This window comes from Pinus tabuliformis, chromosome 3_1 (genome assembly GCF_031772625.1).
Source record: "Pinus tabuliformis cultivar Carrire ecotype Pingquan chromosome 3_1, CPIR1, whole genome shotgun sequence".
NCBI classification, from domain to species: Eukaryota; Viridiplantae; Streptophyta; class Pinopsida; order Pinales; family Pinaceae; genus Pinus; species Pinus tabuliformis.
Genome location: NC_142301.1, coordinates 761,303,711 through 761,325,450, shown reverse-complemented (window position 1 = coordinate 761,325,450; position 21,740 = coordinate 761,303,711). Strand labels below are relative to the sequence as shown.

The window sequence follows — 21,740 nt, the reverse complement described above, 5'->3', positions numbered from 1 at the left end:
TGTCTTCTTGTGCATATTGTTGATGATGTTCTATCTAAAATTATTGCCAATAAGTAAATGCTAAGTAATTCCTACTGAAGTTAATTGTGATTGCTATTAGAATCTGAAGTGGAATTGTTATTGGGCTAATAAGACATTGAAGTAATTGTTAGAAGCATAGAACATACAAATAAAAATTAACACCTATACACTAGGGTTCATGTGGAAACGCTAGGAGAAGTCAAGGAAAGGGAGAGAGACAAACATCTTGGATGTTCATGGAGAAACTACTCTTTCGGGATGCTAGCATTTACTTTTATGATGCTAGGATTTAGCACCACAAAATAAGTTGGAGATAATGATGGTGCATATGGCTCTTATTTTAGCACCAGGATTTGTACCCTAGTAGAAGGTATTGAGAATAGAGCTAACACCTCGCATGATTTTGGACCCTTGTTCCTATGGGACATGCGGCTAGGGCAAGATCATGGAGAGATTAGCTTAATGATTCTTCAACTTGGTGTGCTGCCTTGCTTGGAAGAAAACTCAATCATTGTATCCTTCATGTTCCATATGTTGAAAAATATAACTAGGTTTGGTCTTCATAAATGTATTTAAGTCACAATATAATGTATTTGTCAAAAGAAAGAAAATGGAATTTTATTATTATTAAAATTGACTTATTAAAGCATGGTTTTCATGCTTGGGTCAATTATTTTTAGGTCAAAGCCTCCATTGTAGGCTTCTAGGATTTGTGTCAAGTGTCTTTGTCCATGTCATAATGTAAAGGACCCTTCTTGGGAATTATCTATCAAGAAAGAAATTTATTTTCTATTAAAATAAGTCTTCTAGGCCTCCTCCGCCAAGTCAGCCTCAAACTGTACAAGTCAGCCTAAATATGGGCAATGGAATCACTATATAAAGGCAACAACTCTACCTCATTTGTCACTCACACTCAAGTAATTCGATCTGCAGTTACTGGGGCAAGAAAAAGTGTGAATTTCAAGGAACAAGGAAAAGAAGAATAGCGAAGGTGAAGGACTCTCTCAAGTACAAAAGTAAAGATTCTCTCTCTTTTTCCCACACGTGTGAAGCTGTGCAGCTGCTGCAAAGGGGCCAAAATTTCTGCAGCTGCTGCAAAGGGACCGAAATTTCTGCAACTAGAAGGTCGAAGTGTTGGATTGTTGCTGGGCTGAAGCTGCTGAATAAGAAGAGAGTACTACATCATCTTGGAAGGTTGACTTGGTGGAGGAGGAAGGTCTATTCATCTAAGGTATTGGTCCATCTCAATCTGAATTACAGAAGGAAGAGTTCTTGACTGGGTTTTCCCCTATATAGGGGTTTTAGCCCTGTCTGTTCGCCTACATCTGTTGTGCCTGATCTTCATACTGTACTTTTGATAATTGCTTGATGAAACAAAGATAAAAGAATAACATAAGAAAAGATAATAAGATCATAAGAATATCACAAGTAATTATCAACATAAGAAAGTCTTTCTGCCTTTCTGATTTTCTAACACCATGGAGGTCTTGCAGCTTACACGAATCCAAAAGTTGAAGACCTAGGGCTTGAGAATTCAAACCTTAGGATGAACATATAGATTTGGAGGTTAGTGCTAGAGCTGTCTTGTCATGTATTTGTCTGATGTAACATAACTACGATTTGTAAACCATATGGAAGACAATAGTGCTAGAGTGGAAAGCTTGTGGAATACAAGCTTTTTGTATTCTGATGTTATCTGGTGGAATGACCAGATTTGGTTGGGAGTGTTTCCTAGCTAGGACTTGGTGGCTAAGGTCTTCTTATAGTTTCCTGGCTGAGGCTTGAAAATCTTGACTTGTACCAGCCTTATGATAAAGTTGTGGCATGTACTTCAACTTTGATATATCAAGTTTCCAGCTGTCTGAATTCGGTGTACTCATATTTGATTTTCCACCTATGATCACTTCACTGAGTAGATTTCAACCCTTCATGTTCATGCTGATTTGACATAACATATCGTTGAATTGGTTATGTGACTCAACACATCTGAAATATAAAGGAACAGATTTGCTGATGTTATAATCTACTGCAATAAAACATTTCAGACTTGTTATATGCCTTGTGCCCTAAGGGCTGTAGCATTGTGGTATTGAAGTACACTCATATAGTATTTATTCTCATGGAATGTCAGATTAAATTAGATTGAAGGGAAGCAAAATATTATTGCTGTAATTTAATAATTCAGTTCAGCCTTAAGGCTGAAAGTTCACAGGGATCAGATCCAAGAAACCTCAAGTAAATGACGTGAAATTTCTGAATTGCATTATTTGGTGTATTCTTGAAATTTACAGAGGGACCACTTGTTTTTTATTCTAATTGAATATAATGAGACACATTAGCTAAAGGTCACCATACAAGTTAGAGGCATTGATTGGTCAAGGAAGCATGTTATAAATATTAAAACACTTCAAAACAAGCAGATGCATGCACAGTATATCACCTTAAATCAAAAGGACAGTGAAAATAACAGAATACAAACTTCCGAATAGTAACAGCTCTCGAAGAAAGAGAATCATGAAGTTAAAGTCACACCTTTTCTATTTGTTCTACTTCCTGAGATTTCGCTACACGGTAATTTAGTGCCTCTTCTTTTTGATGCCTGCAAACAAAGAGAATAATGAGATGCACATACAGACTTGCATATCGTTGTGGTCTGACTGTAATGAACAAGAACATTCAACGTACACCAAAAACAGAAGCATGTGCAACAAAAAATATTTTTTCATCACCACAAAATGTGAACCAGCCTTAACATGATAAAAGTGAACTATAGCTGTACACTTGCACATTGAGAAACTGATCACAAACAAACAGATACAGGAGCCAATATGGATACAAAAAAATTTAAATCAATACTATATGACTGGATATCTTATATAAATGATATATGTCACATTAAAAAACACAGAAAATAGCATTTATGTTTGTGTGCATGAGGCTCGAAGTCCCACAATAGGTATATATTATATATTTCATCATCTGGTATATATACAACCACAATATAGAGTGTTGTCGCACAAAGTATCTAGGCACCACAACAACACTCAGAGTAAGGGCTGTCACTCTAATCCTTACTCCGTTTAGACTCTCTCCTAGACAAGTCAAGGGGGGTAGTCCCTAGGGTGAATGAATGAGGGTAGCTTGTGGAACACAGGCTCTAGGAGACTTAAGAATGAATAACTTGATGAATGTAAACCAGTCCTGGTTAACAGAGATGGATAGATCTAATAATTAAGACAAATAAAACACTACCACAAGATGGAAATGATTTTAGATCAGTGCCTTAAATTTTAATATTCAATTAACCATAAACTAAATGAAAACAAGTTATCTAGAGAATTAATAAATGTGATGAAAGTGACGATTATGAACGATTAAATGCTCAAAACTTTATCATGCAAGATATTTTGGCAATTAAATACCATGAAGAGCTATGAAATTTAACTGATAAGCAATGATTCCAGATCTAAAATGATTTTCATCAATAACGCAGATCTATAATTTATCTTTTTCCTATAGTCAATCTTTAGATATGATTCTAAAACATTAATCGCACTTGACAATAGAGAAATCAATACCACAAAATTTTACACTTAACACAAAAAGACACCAAGAAACTTTAGATTAGAATTTACTTATCTCTTAGGTAGATTTTTAATGTTCTAAGCTTATGAAGCAAATTTAATGTGGCAATTAATTTTTTAATGCGACCAAAGATAAAAATAAAAAGAAAACTTAATTAAATTTAACTTTTTAATGGGCCATAGGCCACATAAAAATTAAAAATTTTAAATGTGAAAGTTTAGAAAACTCTGGTGTATTTGTGATTTAAGTTTCAGGACAACAGTTTAGTTGTTTTCTGGTTGCATGCTTAGAAGAACATAAATCAGTTACTAGGTTTTAAAGAAAACTAACAGTACGTCATGTTGCCACACAATCTAGCAGGGCAACTAGGAGGGGAACCTATGGAACAACAACTAGACCAAATGACAACAATGGGACAAAGGCCCACTATCACCTCAATCAGTGTCCCCTGCTCTTTATGGACTTTCATCGATGGGAGGAGTCATGTTAGGATAGGAATCACTTAGCAAGGGAAGGATCAATGTTGTATATGAAGTGATTCCATTAAGCCCATTCAAGAACAAGCTCAATTGACGCTTGATGAAAGAAAAGCTCTCCAAGAAAGACCTAGCAGGGGCCCTAGGAGGGGAACCTATGGAACAATTACTAGACCAAATAACAACAATGGGACAAAGACCCACTATCACCTCAATCAGTGTCCCATTCTCTTTATGGACTTTCATCAATGGGAGGAGTCACGCTAGGATAGGAATCACTTAGAAAGGGAAGGGTCAATGGTGTATATGAAGTGATTCCATTAAGCCCATTCAAGAACAGGCTCTATTTGGCTTAATGAAAGAAAAGCTCTCCAAGAAAGACCTAGGACAGAAATCAAGACCCAAGGCTTGAGATTTTTGGCAATGAGGATGGGTATGCTTGGGAACAAGACTGCCAATATGAGATAAGACCTCTCAAGAAGCTTTGCGAGATGATTTGTCACTTCAAATGAGCTTTTGCTATCCTTGAGAGACTTAATTTGGGCTTACTCAAGACCTAGGGTTTTTAGGATATTCGTGGGAAGAAATTCCTCCAAGGTGTTCACTAGGTAAGGTAAGATAGAAAGAAAGGTCTAGTAAGAATTATTCCTCCAAATACTATGTTCATAAGGCCCTAAAGAAGACCACCTTATATAAGGAAAAACCAACTACACTTCTTTTCAAGGGCACACCTAGGCCATAAGGTTTCCAGAGATTTAACTGTAGGAATTCCACCAAACTTAAATATCCTCTAGAGGAGACACCAGGGCAAGTTTCTATCCAAGCAAATTCGGAAAATCATCCCCTAAAGAATTCCGCAGGGTGACCTAGCTAGCCATCTAGGAAAAGGGGTTGGTGGGGAGGGGGGGGGGGGGATTTTGGAGAGAAGAAAAGTTGAGGAAAGAGACGTTGACCACCAATTTTGCTTGGACCAATGCCTACTTCCCTTGGCTATGGAGTCAATGATAATTCAAAATTTGCCAAATTTGTCTTCAAGGAGGCTAAAAAGATGCCCTAGCAACCACTTTTCAACAATTACCTACTCAATATCTATGGTTTTTCATGGAAGAAGAACAAGACCCCATCCACTAGGAACATTCATCTATTGGCAATCAATGAGTAACATGTGCAATTTACAACCAAAGAATCTTTTACAATGATTTTCAATAAATTAGGGCAAAAAGAATTAGCTAGTTGCAATAGTTCCACACATTAGACACTCTTCAAAGAAATTTTCAACAAAAATAGCACTTACAAGATGACAAGATATATATCCAACAAGGCCTCGGTGACAAGCCCACCAAGTAGCTTCACAATTATGAATAAACCATCCAATATTAGGTCGAAAATGATGATTTCATGGTGGAATGAGGCCATTGGAAGGTCGAGTTGAGTCCTCTATGTGCCAAGATGAGAGAGAGGGTTCCATAAATAATGCATAAGGGGGTGGCCTCTTAATTTCCATGTAAACCATCATGTGGTGCTCCCAAGTCGCTCTGGAGCATAAGTGTTGGTCTCATGGGTCCCCTAGTGAAAGCCTGTGGACTACTCCAGATGAGGACATTGTCGATGGTGCTTGTCCTCCCATGTCTCAAGGGTAAGACAAACCTCCTCTTCGCCTTGGATCAAATGCCAATCCATGTGTACAATGCTAAGCTAGTCGGCGACAATGCTAGTCCAAGTGTATCATCTCGCGAATAATATGGGGCAATGAATAAGTTGCTTAAGGTGTTGAGGGTGCCTGTGAGATGATATAATGTTCTATCACATGACGGAGTCCCGTGGCTCTCAACGTAACCCTACAAGTGTCAATATGATCCTCTAGTGGGCTTGGGCCCTAGTTAAGTTGCCGAGCCCATGATGAAATCACCTGCCAATTATGCATAAGATCCAATGCATATCCTCACCATCAGGTACAATAATTTATTAGTTCATCTAAGTGAACCAAGCTTGTTAGTAAAGGGTACAAATGAAACTTCATAATGGGTTACCCTTCCAAATTTGGGGTTTTGAGCATGTAACAGTGTTACCTCCCTAGGTAGGAGTGGCTAATAAACAATTAGGTGTTCCCATCCCCTAAAGGGAAAGACATGTCCAAGGTACGTCCTTCAAGTGATAGGGGTCATGTGGATAACAATGAGGTGGATTGGCACATGAGGGTCTCAAGGCCAAATGCCATGGGTTCAAGGGTGGTAATGATGAGGGATGTCCACATATTTGGGTGTATAGATGTAGGAGGGAGAAATCGCGGTACATGAGTTACCCCGGCTTTTGTTTTTCCATCCTTCTTCATTTTCCTTTTGCCTTTTCTTGATTTTTCTTTTATTATAATGCTTGGGGCTCTAGGGGATGAGAGCATGTTGTGTATGATATAAGTAATGATTACCGCTTTGAGGTGGGGAAGTTCATCACACACCAGGGGTTGGGGCATGCATGGGTTCCATAGTGATGTAGGGGGCACTCAAGGGACCCTAGGAACCAAGGCGATGACCAAAATGATAAAGGGTAGAGTTCATGTTTGGCTTTTGCCCACGTGCTAATATACTATCCCGGCCATCTTTCGCATTTTATGGTATTATTTCCTTTTGTATGTGGCCATGATATGCTTTTAATCTCTTTTTTTAGTTGCATGAACCTTTAGGGCATCATTCCAAGCATGACCCAAACATTTGGACAAGGGTAGGGGAAGTACCGGAGCCTTGTGGACCCAGTGATCATGTGGACCCAGAGAGGGAAGATGATGAAACAGGGCATGTAATGTGCGAAGGGTAGCGGAAACTATGAAACGGGAACACGGGACCACACTACCAAAATCAAGGTTTCCCAAGTAGAGCCCATCCTGAAGCTATAAGCCAATAGGGGAGATCCCACGGGACTAGGGTTGAGAATTAACCCCCCATTTAAGGTGAGAAAAAGACTACAGTCAAAACCCTTCCTCCTTAAAAGTCACCCAATTATCCATACCCAAGTGTGCCCAAGGAAAAACAAGCATAAGCACCCGATTGCACAATGAAAGACATAACTTTATGATTGGATGGCCCACCTTCAAACATATGCTCTCGATAGACGGGCGAGGGGACATATGACTAGCTCAAGGAGTAGAGATCAATTGGCACAATATTAGCTACACTAGTGGTTGTCAGGGGCTACTAGTTGTCGACTAACGACAAATCTACGAGAATTTTTTCTCTTATGGGGTCACCCACTAGTGGTGGGTAACACATCCTATTGGAAAAACTAAAAACAACAAACAAATAGTTGTATGGCTTGTCTATATGAAAAAACAAAATTTTTTGTGCAGTTGGAGATACTTTATATGGCCATACAAATATGTCCATAGTGTACAAATATGTATGACAATGATGGTCTGCCTGTGCAGCCTGTACAAAACTGCTCTTGTAGGGTTGCCTCTTTACTGAATCATCCTGCTCTCTCTCTCTCTAGTAGTTTCTTAACTTGCTCAACTGCTCCACTTTGTGTAATCCACTAGCCACATGTTCTAACCTATCTTTATACTTTTAGCCAAGACCAAAATCCTAATGTATTTTTGAGCTTACTCCTAGTCTAAGACATGCACGCATGAGACGCAATTTTTTTAGACTTAAACAGTTAGACATAAGACTTTTCACCTTTCTTATTGAAGTGAATTACAAAATAGAAATACTTTTTGAAAATTGAAAATATATCAAACTACTCGCACATGCACACTAAACCTATGCAGTAGTTCCTATCCAAGCTACACTTCTCACCACTCCCTCTTAGCAAAGAAGCAATTCTGAACGAATCCAAATCTATCCCTGAATGGCTCAAACTTTTTTTTTGCAAATGGCTTGGTCAAAATATAAGCTACCTATGGATATCTAGGAATAAACTAGAGCTTTACTACTCACTTTTGAATCTTGTCTTGTATGAACTGATACATAATCTCTAATGCTTGGATTTGTCAAGAAATATTGTACTCTTAGAGAGTTTGATTGTTAAAATTGGCAACTAGGGCCAAACTCCACGTGGGTCATCTTACTTATGGCAACTGATATTTTTCTTGGATCCCTCTCATTGAGAGGTGTAGGATTGATCTAAATATCATCCGATTCCAATAAGTATTCATGGAGATATGAATTTATTTGTGTTATGGGACAATTCGTCAAGGTCGGCCAGCAACTAAATTGCCTCCTCTTGTGCTCCACGTTTTGGTATAAATACAAGTGCCTTGCAAGTCATTTGTACACACAACTCTCTTGAGATTTCTTCTTCTCCATTTGTTTTGGGTTTTAGTGGAAAAAAGAATCTCTAAGGGATAAAACGTTGTCCTAAAGGATGCCCTAAACGCAGTCCTAGATGATGCCCTACCAGCGCTATGCATGACCTAGATATAGGACGCAGTCAACCCTAATCCTCTACACTGTCAACGAAGACAACCCTCATCTACTACGTTGTCCCAAGGGTGACCCTAACCACAGTTATGGAGATGCCCTAAATACACAACCATGGAAATGAAGGCAGAAACCCTAACCACAGGTCTAAGGAGGAAAGATGCCCTAATCTTAGTTGCTACATTGCCTAATGGAGATGGTACCTAAATGTTGTCTTAGAAGAGAATTTCTACACAAGTAATGCCCTCGTTGTCATGGAGCTCTCACACTTAAACACTGAGGTAAAGAAGCCACCTCCAGCTATCCTTAACGTTGTTCTCTAACTGTTGTTTTGATTGTCATAGATTGTTGTCTTAATGGAAGCCTATTGCTGTCACCTAAATGCTGAGAGGAGAAGACATTGGCATTGCTATGTGCTAGGCCGCAGGCCATAGCACTATAGCTAGCCACCTTGAATATGACAGTTGGATGTATAATGCAGCATAGTGCACAATGGGACAGCAATGGTACAATAATGGTACACAATGTGACAGCAATGGAACATGGTGCAGCATATGGTACAGCAATGGGACAACAATGGTCAATGGCATATAGTGCACAATGTGACAACAATGGAACATGGTGCAGCATATGGTACAACAATGGGACAGCAATGGTCAATGGCATATAGTGCACAATGGGACAACAATGGTACAATGGTACAACAATGTGACAACAATGGAGCATGGTGGAACCATGATGCATGGACAGCAAGACTGCCATATGCCCAAAACAACAGTGTTTTGGGCATGACTGTTAGGTACAGCAGTGTAGCAGTACAACTAGGACAGCTAGGCAATGGTACATACATATTTGGAGCAGCGTAAGTATGCTATGTTGTTGTAGGGACAGCAGCAATGTTGGGTTGTTATAAGTTTATTGAGATAACAAGTCATGATGGGACAGCAGTACTAGCAGCAATGATATTGTGCCACAATGTTCAATGGGACAGCAGCATGATGAAACAGAACAATGATGGGACTGCCATGTCATTGTGCAGCAGTGGCACAATGGGACAACAAGCATGGACAGCATGGATAGCTGTGGCAAGCACATAAGACATGCTATATGATAACATGGCTCAACCATGGCACATGGGACAACCATGCAGCATTAGGTACAGCAGTCATGAGGTCCAGCATTGTGATGATGGGTGTAGCATGGTGCAGCACGGTGAGGTGCAACATGATAACGAGATGCAGCACGATGATAGGTGAAGGAGTCACCTTGGAAAAACAGTTCAAGCAGCTTGTTTTCAACTGATCTCATGTATCATCTTCTTAGAGATGATCTATGCTCTTATCTAGATAAGTCAAAGTGTTGAATTCTATTGTAAATGTACTCTCTCTCTCTCTCTCTCTCTCTCTCTCTCTCTGTGCTGAACTATTGAAGAACATATAAGAAGAGTTGATCGAGGGTTTCCCCACATTGGGGTTTGTCCCTGGCTAGCGCCACATCTTGTGTCCTCTTGTCTTGGCTTGTCTTCTGCGATTTATGTTTATGTTCTATCTGCATTTTACCTTAACGCTGATGTGATTGCTAATCTGGAAAAGACACGGAGCTAATTGTGAAAATTGAAATAAATTTCTCCAAGCATAGAACATAACTAAAATTAACATTGATTAACTATGATCATTGATTATCACAATAAATGGTTGTAGCTAAGTTGCAGGAAGGAAGTTGAATCAATGAATCACCATAAGGACACACCCGATGTTATCAGGACCACACTGAACTGGTCTGAACCGGCTAGTCCAACCAGTTTGAGGCCAAAACCAGTTTCGAATGGTGACTTAAACCGTTTTTGGCCGATTCGGTACCAAACCGGCCTTTTTTCATTGAACTAGCGGGTTCAATACTGAACTCGCCAATTTTGTACATTTCTACCAAGGACCCTGTGAACACAATTTTCTTTTCAAAAAAATTGATTTATAACAAGGGAAGCCTATTATTTGACCATATTGTCTTACTAATGATATGCAATTCATGGTAATGTTAAATTATTAAAGTAAAAGTTACTTAAAATTTTAACATTACTATTAAATAACTCAAGATATTTGAGAATGGTTCTGACCTCATTGGATTTCATATGGAGAAAGTAGAATTTTAGATCTCACTCAAAACCCAGCAGACTTAACAGTTCTCCAAGATTTGAGGATTGGGGGGATTGCAATGCTACATTGAATTTTGTCATGTCCGAGGGTGTGGAACTAGTATTTAATCAAGAGCACCAATCCCTCTATGTACCTTAATGTTAGTGGCATTGGTTTCGAACTACTCTATCATGAGCCTATTAAAAAAAGTACCCATCACTCAAACAAAACCTTGACTTGACATTCTATGATTTTTCTATCTAATTTTAATGCTTAGAGGGTGATATTGATGATGAAGCTCCCAATATAGGCAATGATTTTGATGATATGTAGATATTTGTTGTAGCATAATTTTTTTTGATGTTAGAGGCTATGTGGAGCTTGTTTACTGATTTATTTTCAGTATAGAGATGGATTGCACTCGGTGCTATTTTGGTTATGTGCACCCTTACATGCTATATAAATGAGAACTTTTGCTTATTTGTGTAGAAATGGTTTGGATTCATAAGGATGCACATGAATATATATGTTTTTCTTTAATATTTGAATATTTTATGTGTTTTACATTAACTGGCTTTTTGGTCCTGTTTTTTTACCGGTTTCCATCCGGTTCTGACCAGTTCCAAGTCCCGGGGGGGTCTACTGGTTCAATGACCAGTCCGGTTCTGATAACTATGGACACACCCCCAGGAACTTGCAAGCACTAGCTTTGAAGCAAAAGGTTTTTTGTTGATGACAGATGCAACATTCTTAAATCGTCCACATTCAGAGCCCTGGATATTTAATTCCCCAATAGTTAACTATCATTTATAGCAGCTGTATATCTGATACATAAGTAAGATATTTTTGTATAAGGAAAATGTTGCATCTAAAGTCCGATGAAACACCCATTCTACAAAAACATGTCAAATACATCCAAATATAGGGTTCTTCCATGCCTTGTTTTCATTTGTGCTTCTGTGGACCTAATGATGTTCATGTTAATGCTCTCACATCTACCAATAAAAGGCTCAGAAAATCCTTATTTCCACAAATAAGGACATGCAAGCCAGGCATAAGAATCTCTATGAATGAAAAACAAATATCAGAAGATGTATGGGTATCCAGTTAGTAAGAGTTGTCAATCAAAGTTAACAACAAACCTTCAGTGATTTGTATATCTATGGAAAATCCATTTATTCAATATGTACAAAATTACAAACTATGGGAACTTGTAATGGTGCTTAGTAGAGTTCAAAATGCAAGTGTTGATTATATGATATTGGAAGTCTTTACTTCAATGTTTTAAGATAAAATTGATTGTGAAAAACTGAACAAAAATGTAACATGCCAAATGGTCACTATGCATAGCCATTATAAATGAAAATACAAGTATAAATAATCCAGAAAGATTAAAAATATCTGTATAAATTAATATGAATGAAGGAATACAATTGATCAATATGACCTCTTTATATAATGTTGACAAGGTAATTCACAATGCAAAGATTTGATTAGGTATACTATAATTCAACTCTCCTCAAAACGCTTCAACCTAAAAGCAGTTGAAGAAACGAAATGAAAAGATATTCCAAGTCCTAAACAATACTGCCAGTCAGCTCTCCTCGAGATGCTTCAACCTAAAAGCAATTGAAGAAACAAAAAGAAAAGATATTCCAAGTCTTAAACAATAGTGCCCATCGTAGATGGATTAAATAAAGTGTCTGTTAATAAGATTCTTGATTGGAACTTCTTGGTTTGTAACTCCAAGTATGACTTGTTTCTCCCAGTTGTTTCCCAATTGTGTCTCTTTGGAATGTAAAAACCGTTTACTTTGCTATGAGTACTGTCAATACTAATAAGTCAATTGGTCAATATGACAAATCTTGGAATTAGGATGACAATAACGTGTCCTTGTAGTTGTAACATGGTGCGTCTTGATCTCATCTTTAAGATACTCCAATTCAATATAATTTGTCTATTAAAATATTCATCTTATACTTTGTGTCATTTTGTAGATCAATAATATTTTGAATTTTCATTTCAATTGATTACATATAGCTCTCTTTTTTCTCTGGTTTGCACTTTGACTCCTGAAAACATTCTTGCTCTAATTGGGTCGGTAGATGTCACATTACCAACCTCTGGATTGATGTCTTCACATGTTACTCTTTTTTCAGTAACAAAGCTTTGACTATGACTTTTAATAGGAATGATTTCCTTATCTTTGTATGAGAAAATTTAGTCAAAAAAATTCTACAGATCTTCCTTCTTTTGTTGTGATTCCTCATAATATTTTTAATACTTTCTAGCTAATGCTTTACACAATCACCTTCACAAGCAAGGAGCTTGTTTTCAAACTGTAAATCAATCTTTTCGAATGGTTTCTTCAAAAAATTTACCCACTTATTCTCGTCATGTTCCTCTATATCTAAAAATGTTTTGGAAAGGATTCAAAATAACGTGAAGTCTAAAACAAATAAAAGGACAAGTCTAAATAATCCAAAAGGATCAAGAAAACATATATAAATTAATATGAATGAATGACTACAATTGATCAATATGACCTCTTTATATGATGCCGAAGAGATAAAGTCACAATGAAAAGATGTGACAGTAAAGAACCATAATTATAATTATGGATAAATAATAAAAATTAACACCAACAACATTGCAGAATATTCACCTTTCCAAATGAAATCCGGGACAGGAACCATTCTTGCTGACCTTAGCTATCAATGACCTCCTCTTACATAATTGTATGCGGGATTCAGGGGCTTCCGCAAATATCATGCCATTAAAAGTCATGAAGCAACTAAATCTTAGCATTACCCATGAATATAAGGTGGTTTGTGGTTTCAACTCCAAGCCTATTGAAGCAGAAGGCCTCATAAGGGATCTAAAGGTTTCCTTAGCTATGAACCTGATATATCATTACTCATGGATGTTGTGGTCATCGATATTCACAATATGTGAGGAATGCTATTGTCTAGGAAATGGGGTGGCTACTTCTGGTGGTCAACTCCAAATGGACTTATCCTATGTCACCATCCCGCAGTCTGATGGAACTCCCTTTACCCTTTATAGAGAACCCATGTACCCTACTCACGTGGTAAAACCAGGGCCCATCCCTTATTATAAGATTCTTGAGACCAAGGAGTCGTCCTTTATTCTCCCTTCTCAAGAGGTCTGTAATACGTATCCTTAAGATGCACAATCACAAGACAAACAAGAAATGGAAGCCCAAAAAGGAATAAAAGGTTGGGGGTGTAGTTTTGGTAGATAAAAACCCTGTGCCTGTCAAGATTCATGGAAAGGTCAGAGAAGATTATTATTACATTTCCAAACTTAACGACGAACTTTGGCCACAACCAGTCAAATTGAGTCATATCACCCATTTTCTTGACACTTGACATTATTTTGTGTTGATTTTATGGCCTAATATTAAGCATGGGTGATCATAAGACACCACAAAAACATGTTGCCCCATGTGCTTGATCTTTGATATGTGCAGGTGATAGGTCTGCGGTCCCAAGAGATTGTCGGTGTTCTCATGACCTCCTCGTTCGAGTATGTTCGAGCACTCTTTTGTGAGATCATGTCCCAATTGGAGCCAGATGTTACCCACCACTTGTGGATGGTATCCATAGGAGAAAAATTTTGTCCTAGATGGTCCTCAACCGACAATCACCAACCCCTTGCAGCCACCAGATAGCTCGATATGCCACTATGTCGGCCACCTGAGCCAGCCATGTGGTCCCTCACCCATTTGTTATGATCGTATGTTTGATGATGGGCCTCCCAACCCCGAAGCTATGGCTTTCAATTGTGTAGTTGGGTAATTTTGTTTACTTATCATGGACACTTTTAGGCATGGATTGGTGGGGGGATTCAACTGAAAGAGTGGGTTTGGTTTGTATTCATCTCCTCTGTCCAATTTGATGGTTAGCCTTATATCCTAGTCTCGTGGGATCTCTTTTATTGGCTATTAGCTTTAGGGGTGGCACTAGATGGGAAACCCTGATTTGGTTGTGTGGTCTTGTTTCCCGACACCACATACATCACTCCCCTCCGCAGGCACCACATACATCACTCCCCTTCGCTCATTATAACCCCATTCACCATATTTCCCTTTTGGGTCCACATTTGTCCATTAGGTCCACAAGGAGTTAGCCTCCCCCTCCCCTTGCCCACACTTTGGGTCAGGCCTGCAATGATGCCCTGGTGGTTGATGCAGCTAAAAGAAAAATAAAAAGCATAATTTGGCCACTCTCAAAAGGAAAAGCACCATAAAATGCAAAATATGGTCGAGACATACACATTTAGCATGTGGGGAAAAGCCAAATGAGCTCTACCCCTTTGATTATGGCCATCACCCTGGTTCCTAGAACCCCTCATATTGACCCCTTTCATCATTAAGGAAACCATGACTGTCCCAACCCTTGGTGGGTGATGAACTACCCCACCTTAAAGGGGGTATCCACTGCTACATCTTAGAAATCATGATCTCGTCCCCTCGACCCCCTAGCAATTATAAAAGAAAAAACAATAAAAGGAAAAAGGCATATCAAGAAGGGTGGAAAACAAAGGTCAGGGTAACTCATGTACCACAATTGCTCCCTCCTACATTCATACACCCAAGTGTGGGCTCCCCTTATTATGGCTACCCTTATACTGTGGCATGTGGCTTGGAGCCTTCCCCTGATACCCCATTTTGTTCCACCATTAAATCACATGTCACCTACCATTTGATGGATGTACAATGGACATGTCACCCCATTTAGAAGTAGAAACCACTTAATACAGTCCTTGGTTAACCCCCTTATTGTTGAGAAATCTAGGGGTATCAACATAGAAAGATTTCTCTTGTTTTGATAACTGTTTGTGGTGCATTTTTACTTCACATAGTTAGCTTGTTCTTTCACTTGTTATTATTAGCGTTTTTCTTCATCAAATAGCTACCAATCTGTAAAGAACAATAAGACAAAGGACACAAGATATAAGCGATCAACCAAGGCCGAAACCTCTCTAATCTGGGAGGAAACCCCACAAGAATTATTCTTCTTATAGAATCTTCAATTGACGAATTCCAAGACCTAGACCCTTGACCAAAACCCCTCCAAGACCAATTCAAAGTTTCTTCTTGATGAACATCTCTTCCTTCAATTCAACGCTGGTCAAACTTGTTCCATTGCCTCAAATTTTGGCCCTAGCTCAAAATTTTGGCTTGCTTCTTCAGCAGAAACCCTAGGTCACGTGTCACTTGAAAATCGAAAAATTTGCCTCCTTTCAACTTCGCTTGACTTGACTTCCTTTCTTTAACAAATCGGCTTGCTAGAGAGACCTTCCTTGACCCAGATTTTAGTCCTTGATGATGACTGTAACTTGCTACAAAAGGAGACCCTAATTCACTTCGCACGTGTGAGAAGAATACCCAAGAATACAGTCCCAAAACTTGATTTTTCTTCTTCCCTTTTGTCCTTTTCTTCCTCACACTTCTGCTCTTCCTTGCTTGAACTTGTGTGTGTTGAGTGAGTCCTTGAATGAGGTCGAGTCCTCCTTTATAAAGGCTTCATGTCCATCATTGTAGGTCGACTTGTAACTGCCTTTAGGCCGACTTCACATTCTAGATAGGCCAACTTGTTTGTTAGCATTTGATGAGGTCTTGGAGGGTTATTTGACTTTATTTTGACTCAAATAATTTCTTTTACAATGTGTAACATGCCCCAAAATAGGTCTTTCATACATGAAAATGACTTAATGTCTTGTAGACTTAGTGACAAGCCCTAGGAGCTCACAATGGGAGCTTAACCTAAAAAGAAATCCTTGAGCATGAAACCCATGCCTCAAGAATAACAATAATAAATTTATTTTTTTCTCATTACATCAAATACATAAAATCATGATTACATATGTCATTATGAAAACCGAACCTAGTTACATATTTCAAAACTTATTGAGCTTGGAGACACCAGTACATGTTAAAGCCCACTATGGAAGGGCATACTACTATGAAGTGTCCATTTGATTCCATGATTTGTAAGCTCTTTTACTCAATTACTCTAATGATTTGGTGTACTGGAAGGCGAGGGGATGTATTGGATCTTATGCAAGATTGCAGGTGGGTCTCCATTTGGGTTTGGGTTTGGTCTCCCTATCCAGGGTCCAAGCCGTCCAAGGGATCATATTGGCACTTGTAGGGTGAGCGTTGAGAGCCATGGGCCTCCACCGTAGCAAAGATCACATTGCCACTTCATGGATCCCTCAGCACCACTCACTGATTGCCCGTGTTCCACCTTTTTTGGATGAGGATGATGCACCTAGACCACCATGTCAGCTTCACACTTGAACCACACACTTGGCAGATGTTCCAAGGCCCAAATGGGGATATGTCTCACCGTGGGAAATAGAGGGAGGGCTTATGTCATCATTCTAGCCCTTACAGATGGTATACAGGCATTACTGATCCACATGGAGACCCATGAGGATGTCATCGTGCCCCCACACCCACTTGGGGACACCACATTTGATTTTCTTGGATATCAAGGGGCCACCCCCTTGACCACTATGTTTGGAGCCTATTCTCACCTTGGCACAAGTTGGACTCCACTAGGCCTCTTCAAGGGCCCAACGACTCATTGTATTTACTATTTTTCATCCTTGAGTGGCTTATCTTTGTATTATGGAGTTACCTTGTGCTGATTTGGGGTAGCATCGGATGTGCTCTCACCACACAAATTGGTGAAGAGGCTAAAGCACATGAGATCTCCAATACCCAGAAAGGGTTTGGGCAGCTTCTAAACAATTTGGGAAATATTAAAATAATTAATATTTTTAATGGAGTCCCTAAGTCTAAACTTACGGAAAATAAAATATTAATGTGAATTAATATGAAATTGTGTTAGAATGGTCCAAAAGTCATGGATCAAGCCAGATCTAATCTTAGCCATTGATTAGGTACTTAATCTCAGTCGTTGATATGTCAACGACAAAAGTATAAGAGGAAGCTTGAGGGTCACTTGGAGAACACACTGAGGGAGAGCAGTCAGTTCAATTTCTGGAGCGGGGTTAGTTGAGAAATTGAACCAGTGGCTTGGTGAGCAGTTAGGAGGCAGCAAGTACAAAGTAGAGGGGCGGGATCTGCCACTGAAGATCAGCGCGGAGGCAGGAGTGGCAGACGCAAAGGCAGCAGAAGACTGCACGGTCACTAGCTGGGCTTGCGTGGGTGACACAAAGAGGCCCAGGGTTGACGCAGTCAAGCAAGGGTTGACGCAAAGGGTTGGAGAGCCATGCATAGGTCAGTCGGGCTGACGGTGGGATTGGGAGAAGTGTTGGAGAATTATTTCTCTCTATGGGTAAGCCTGTTTGGCAACCTGTTGTACTGAAGAACTGCTGAATAATAAAAACCTCACTTGTTGCACCGGTCTTCCCGCATTGGGTTTTTCCGGGCACTGTTGTCCAAAATAAATGTGTCAATGTGTTGATTCTTGTGCATATGTTTGTTTCTGTATTACGATGTGATATCTGCAGCAGTATTTATTTTAATGTTTATTGAAGTAATTTCATGAATAACTTATTGTGGAATAAGTAGGAAGAGTAAATCAGTTGTTGTAGTGATAGAATTTTCACATGGTATCAAAGGGAGTAATCAAAGACAGGAAGGGAAAATTAGTTATGGGTCGAGACCACGATGCAAAGGCATCCACGTCAGGGGACTAACACAGATTTTCAGAAGATTACACAAAAGAAAGAGATGTCGATTTCTCTATGTTAGCTTCCAGGCTGGAAGAAGAAGTGGCGTGTATGACTAGTGTTGCATCATCAAAAGTATGGTATATAGACAGTGGAGCCTCGTGGCATATGACGAGAATCAGGGAGTGTTTCTCAAAATATCAAGAAGAGAAGATGAACTTTCAGATCACCATGGGGAACAAGGCAAAGTGTACTCCAGTAGAGAAGGGTTCCATAGTCTTTCAGACAGAATCGGGAAAACGGTTCTATGCTACAAATGTGCTACATGTACCAGGATTGGGGATGAACTTACTTTCCGTATCGCAACTACAAGGCAAGGGCTATGACGTTTAGTTCATCAAGGAGAAGGTATATGTCAAACACCCAAGCTGGAAAAAGAAAGTGCAAATCGGGATCAAAAGTAATTGGTTGTATAGATTACAACTAGAATCACCAATGGCATTAATAAGCAGTCATGGAGACAAGGACTTGAACGAACTATGGCACAAAAGAATGGGTCACATGCACCATGGAGTTTTGAGAATTCTCAGGAGCACTGTAACAGGAGTTCCGGATATGAGTACGTTACGAGATGATGTATGCAGGGGATGTGCTCTAGGAAAGTATGCCAAGGCAGCGTTTCCTAGGAGCAAACACAGGGCCAAGAGTGTACTAGGAATGATACACAGATATCTGCGGACCTATGTCCGTCAAAGCTCTCGGTGGTGCCGAGTATTTCCTTACCTTCATTGATGACCACTCAAGGAAAACTTGGATTTATTTTCTGAAAACCACGGATGAGGTTTTCTGTCGATTCAAGGAGTTCAAGGCTCTGGTGGAGAATCTGACTAGGAAGAAAATAAAAGTTTTGCGCTCAGATAATGGTGGAGAATATGTCGATAAAGACTTCACTGTTTTTTGTGCTAAGGAGGGCATCAGAAAAGGGTGGACAACTCCCTACAATCCGGAGTAGAATGGGGTAGCAGAAAGAAAGAACAGGACTATTGTAGAAGCAACTAGGGCCATGATGTATGATCAGGATATGCCAAAATTCCTGTGGGCGAAAGCATGCAACACAGCAGTCTATGTTCAAAACAGGACTCCTCATCGGGCATTGGGCAAGATTACTCTAGAGAAAGTCTTCACGGGGAAGACACCTGAAGTCAATCATTTCAGGATATTTGACAATTTAGCATATTGTTGCATACCTGAAGAAAAGAGGAAGAAGCTAGATCAGACTGCGAAAAAGGGATATTTGATGGGATAGAGCGACAATGCTACAACATACATAATCTATCTTCCAGGGAGCAAGAAGGTAGTAGTACGATGAGATGTAAAATTCATGGAGGACAGGGCTTTCAAAAGATCTCGCGAGATGTCTTCCGAGGAGCCGTTGAAAGAGGAGCCATTGGTTAAGCCTCTTCAACCAACAGAAGTAAAGAATTCTTCCTCAGAATAGGAAGATTCTCGGGATGAGGAGGAGGAGTGAACAGAAGCACCTGTTGGCAAAGGAAGAACTAGCAGGGAACTTTGTCAGATTCTGCGAGATGTAGAGGACTTCATCGGTGCGCCAAGAAACAATAAGAGGGAGCGAAAACAACCAGATAGATATTAGGCATTAGTAGCTCAGGATGGAGAGCCTGCTAGTTTCAAGGAGGCAACTCAACATCAAGTTTGGCTTCATGCGATGGTGGAGGAATATAACTTCACAATGGTAAACGATGTTTGGGAGGTGGTGCCAAGACCTCAAGACAGATCTGTGGTAGGTTCAAGATGGATCTACAAGATCAAATACGCTGCAGACGGCAGTGTTGAGAAATACAAGGCCAGGTTTGTGGCTAAGGGGTATGCTCAAAAGGAAGGGATTGACTATGAGGATACCTTCGCCCCGGTAGCCAGGTATACATCTATTAGAACCGTGATATCTCTTGCAGCCCAGATGGGATGGGAGACCCATCAGATGGATGTCAAAACGGCATTTCTAAACGGGGTAATAGAAGAGGAGGTATAACTATACATTGAACAACCAAAGGGCTTTGAAACCCATGAGAAGAAGTCTCATGTATGCAGATTGAAGAAAGCCTTGTATGGGCTGAAATAGGCACCGAGAGCATCAAAATGGTCGAATAGATGGCTACTTGCAGAAGATGGGGTTTGTCAAGAGTGACATGGATCCAAACCTCTACTATTTGGTTGTAGAGAACGAGCCCCTAATCTTAGTATTGTATGTGGATGATCTCATACTGATAGAATCATCCAGACTCATTGGGGACTTCAAGAAGAATCTAGCCATTGAATTCGATATGAAGGATTCGGGACGAATGCACTACTTCCTAGGGTTGGAAGTTTGGCAGTAGAAGGGAGAAATCTTCCTTGGGCAAGGGAGGTATGCTACGGAAATCCTGAAAAGATTTGGGATGGAGGACTGTAGACCTATGGCTACGCCAACGATCACCAACTAGAAGAAGATTGATGCATCAGAAGACAAGGATGTCAATCCCACCCTATACAAGCAGCTCATAGGGTCCCTGATGTATTTGGTCAATACCAGGCTAGAAATTTGCTACGCTGTCAACTCCCTCAGTCAGTTCATGGTGGAACCGAAGAGGGAGCACTGGGCAGCTACAAACATGTTCTCAGGTACTTACAAGGAACAGTCGATTATGGACTCTTGTACGCCAGGAGTAAGGATATCAAATTGAGTGGATTTACTGATGCAGATTGGGCAGGAAGTTTAGTGGATCGAAAAAGTACCTCTGGGTATTGTTTCAACATTGGATCGGGAATGACCCCCTGGTGCAGTAGGAAACACAAGTTCGTTGCTCTTAGCTCATTTGAGGCAGAATATATGGCGGCAAGCACAGATTCGTGTGAGGCCATATGGCTTAGAAAATTGCTTGTGAACCTATTCAGAAGGAATATGGAGGCAACCAGGATCATGTGCGATAATCAGAGTTGCATCAAGCTCTCTAAGAATCCAGTGTTTCATGATAGGTCGAAGCATATTGATATCCGATGTCACTTTGTCAGGGACTGTGTCCAACGAGGAGCTGTACGGTTGAGCTACACTCCCACAAGAGAACAGGTGGCAGAAATACTCACCAAGGCCCTTGGAAGGACTAAGTTTGACTACTTCAGGGAAAAGATGGGGATGGTAAAGAACCCATTTCAGTAGCAGAAATGGGAGTAATAACAGCGAGGATGTAGAGGGATTTCGAGTGCGCATGCAGTGTGGGAGAAAGGACCAGCAGCAGCACGGATGCAGAGGGAGTTGTAGTACGGATGCAGCAGTGGCAGTGGCAAATCCATGGGTAGCAATACAGGATGCAGCAGTGCAGAGGATGTTGGGCAGCAGGCCTAGCATCAGCACAGGGACCGATGCTGGATAATCAGAGTGATGCTCA

At 40.0% G+C, this 21,740-nt stretch overlaps 1 protein-coding gene across 1 annotated transcript in view; it reads right to left on the bottom strand.

Moving 5' to 3' along the window:
• LOC149189610 (uncharacterized) overlaps nt 1-21,740 on the bottom strand; it is a 320,514-nt gene that overhangs the window by 90,547 nt on the left and 208,227 nt on the right. The window contains exon 10 of the mRNA XM_089411857.1: nt 2,554-2,620. Within this exon, the coding sequence (XP_089267983.1) occupies nt 2,554-2,620 (67 nt within the window). The remainder of the gene's footprint in view (nt 1-2,553; nt 2,621-21,740) is intronic.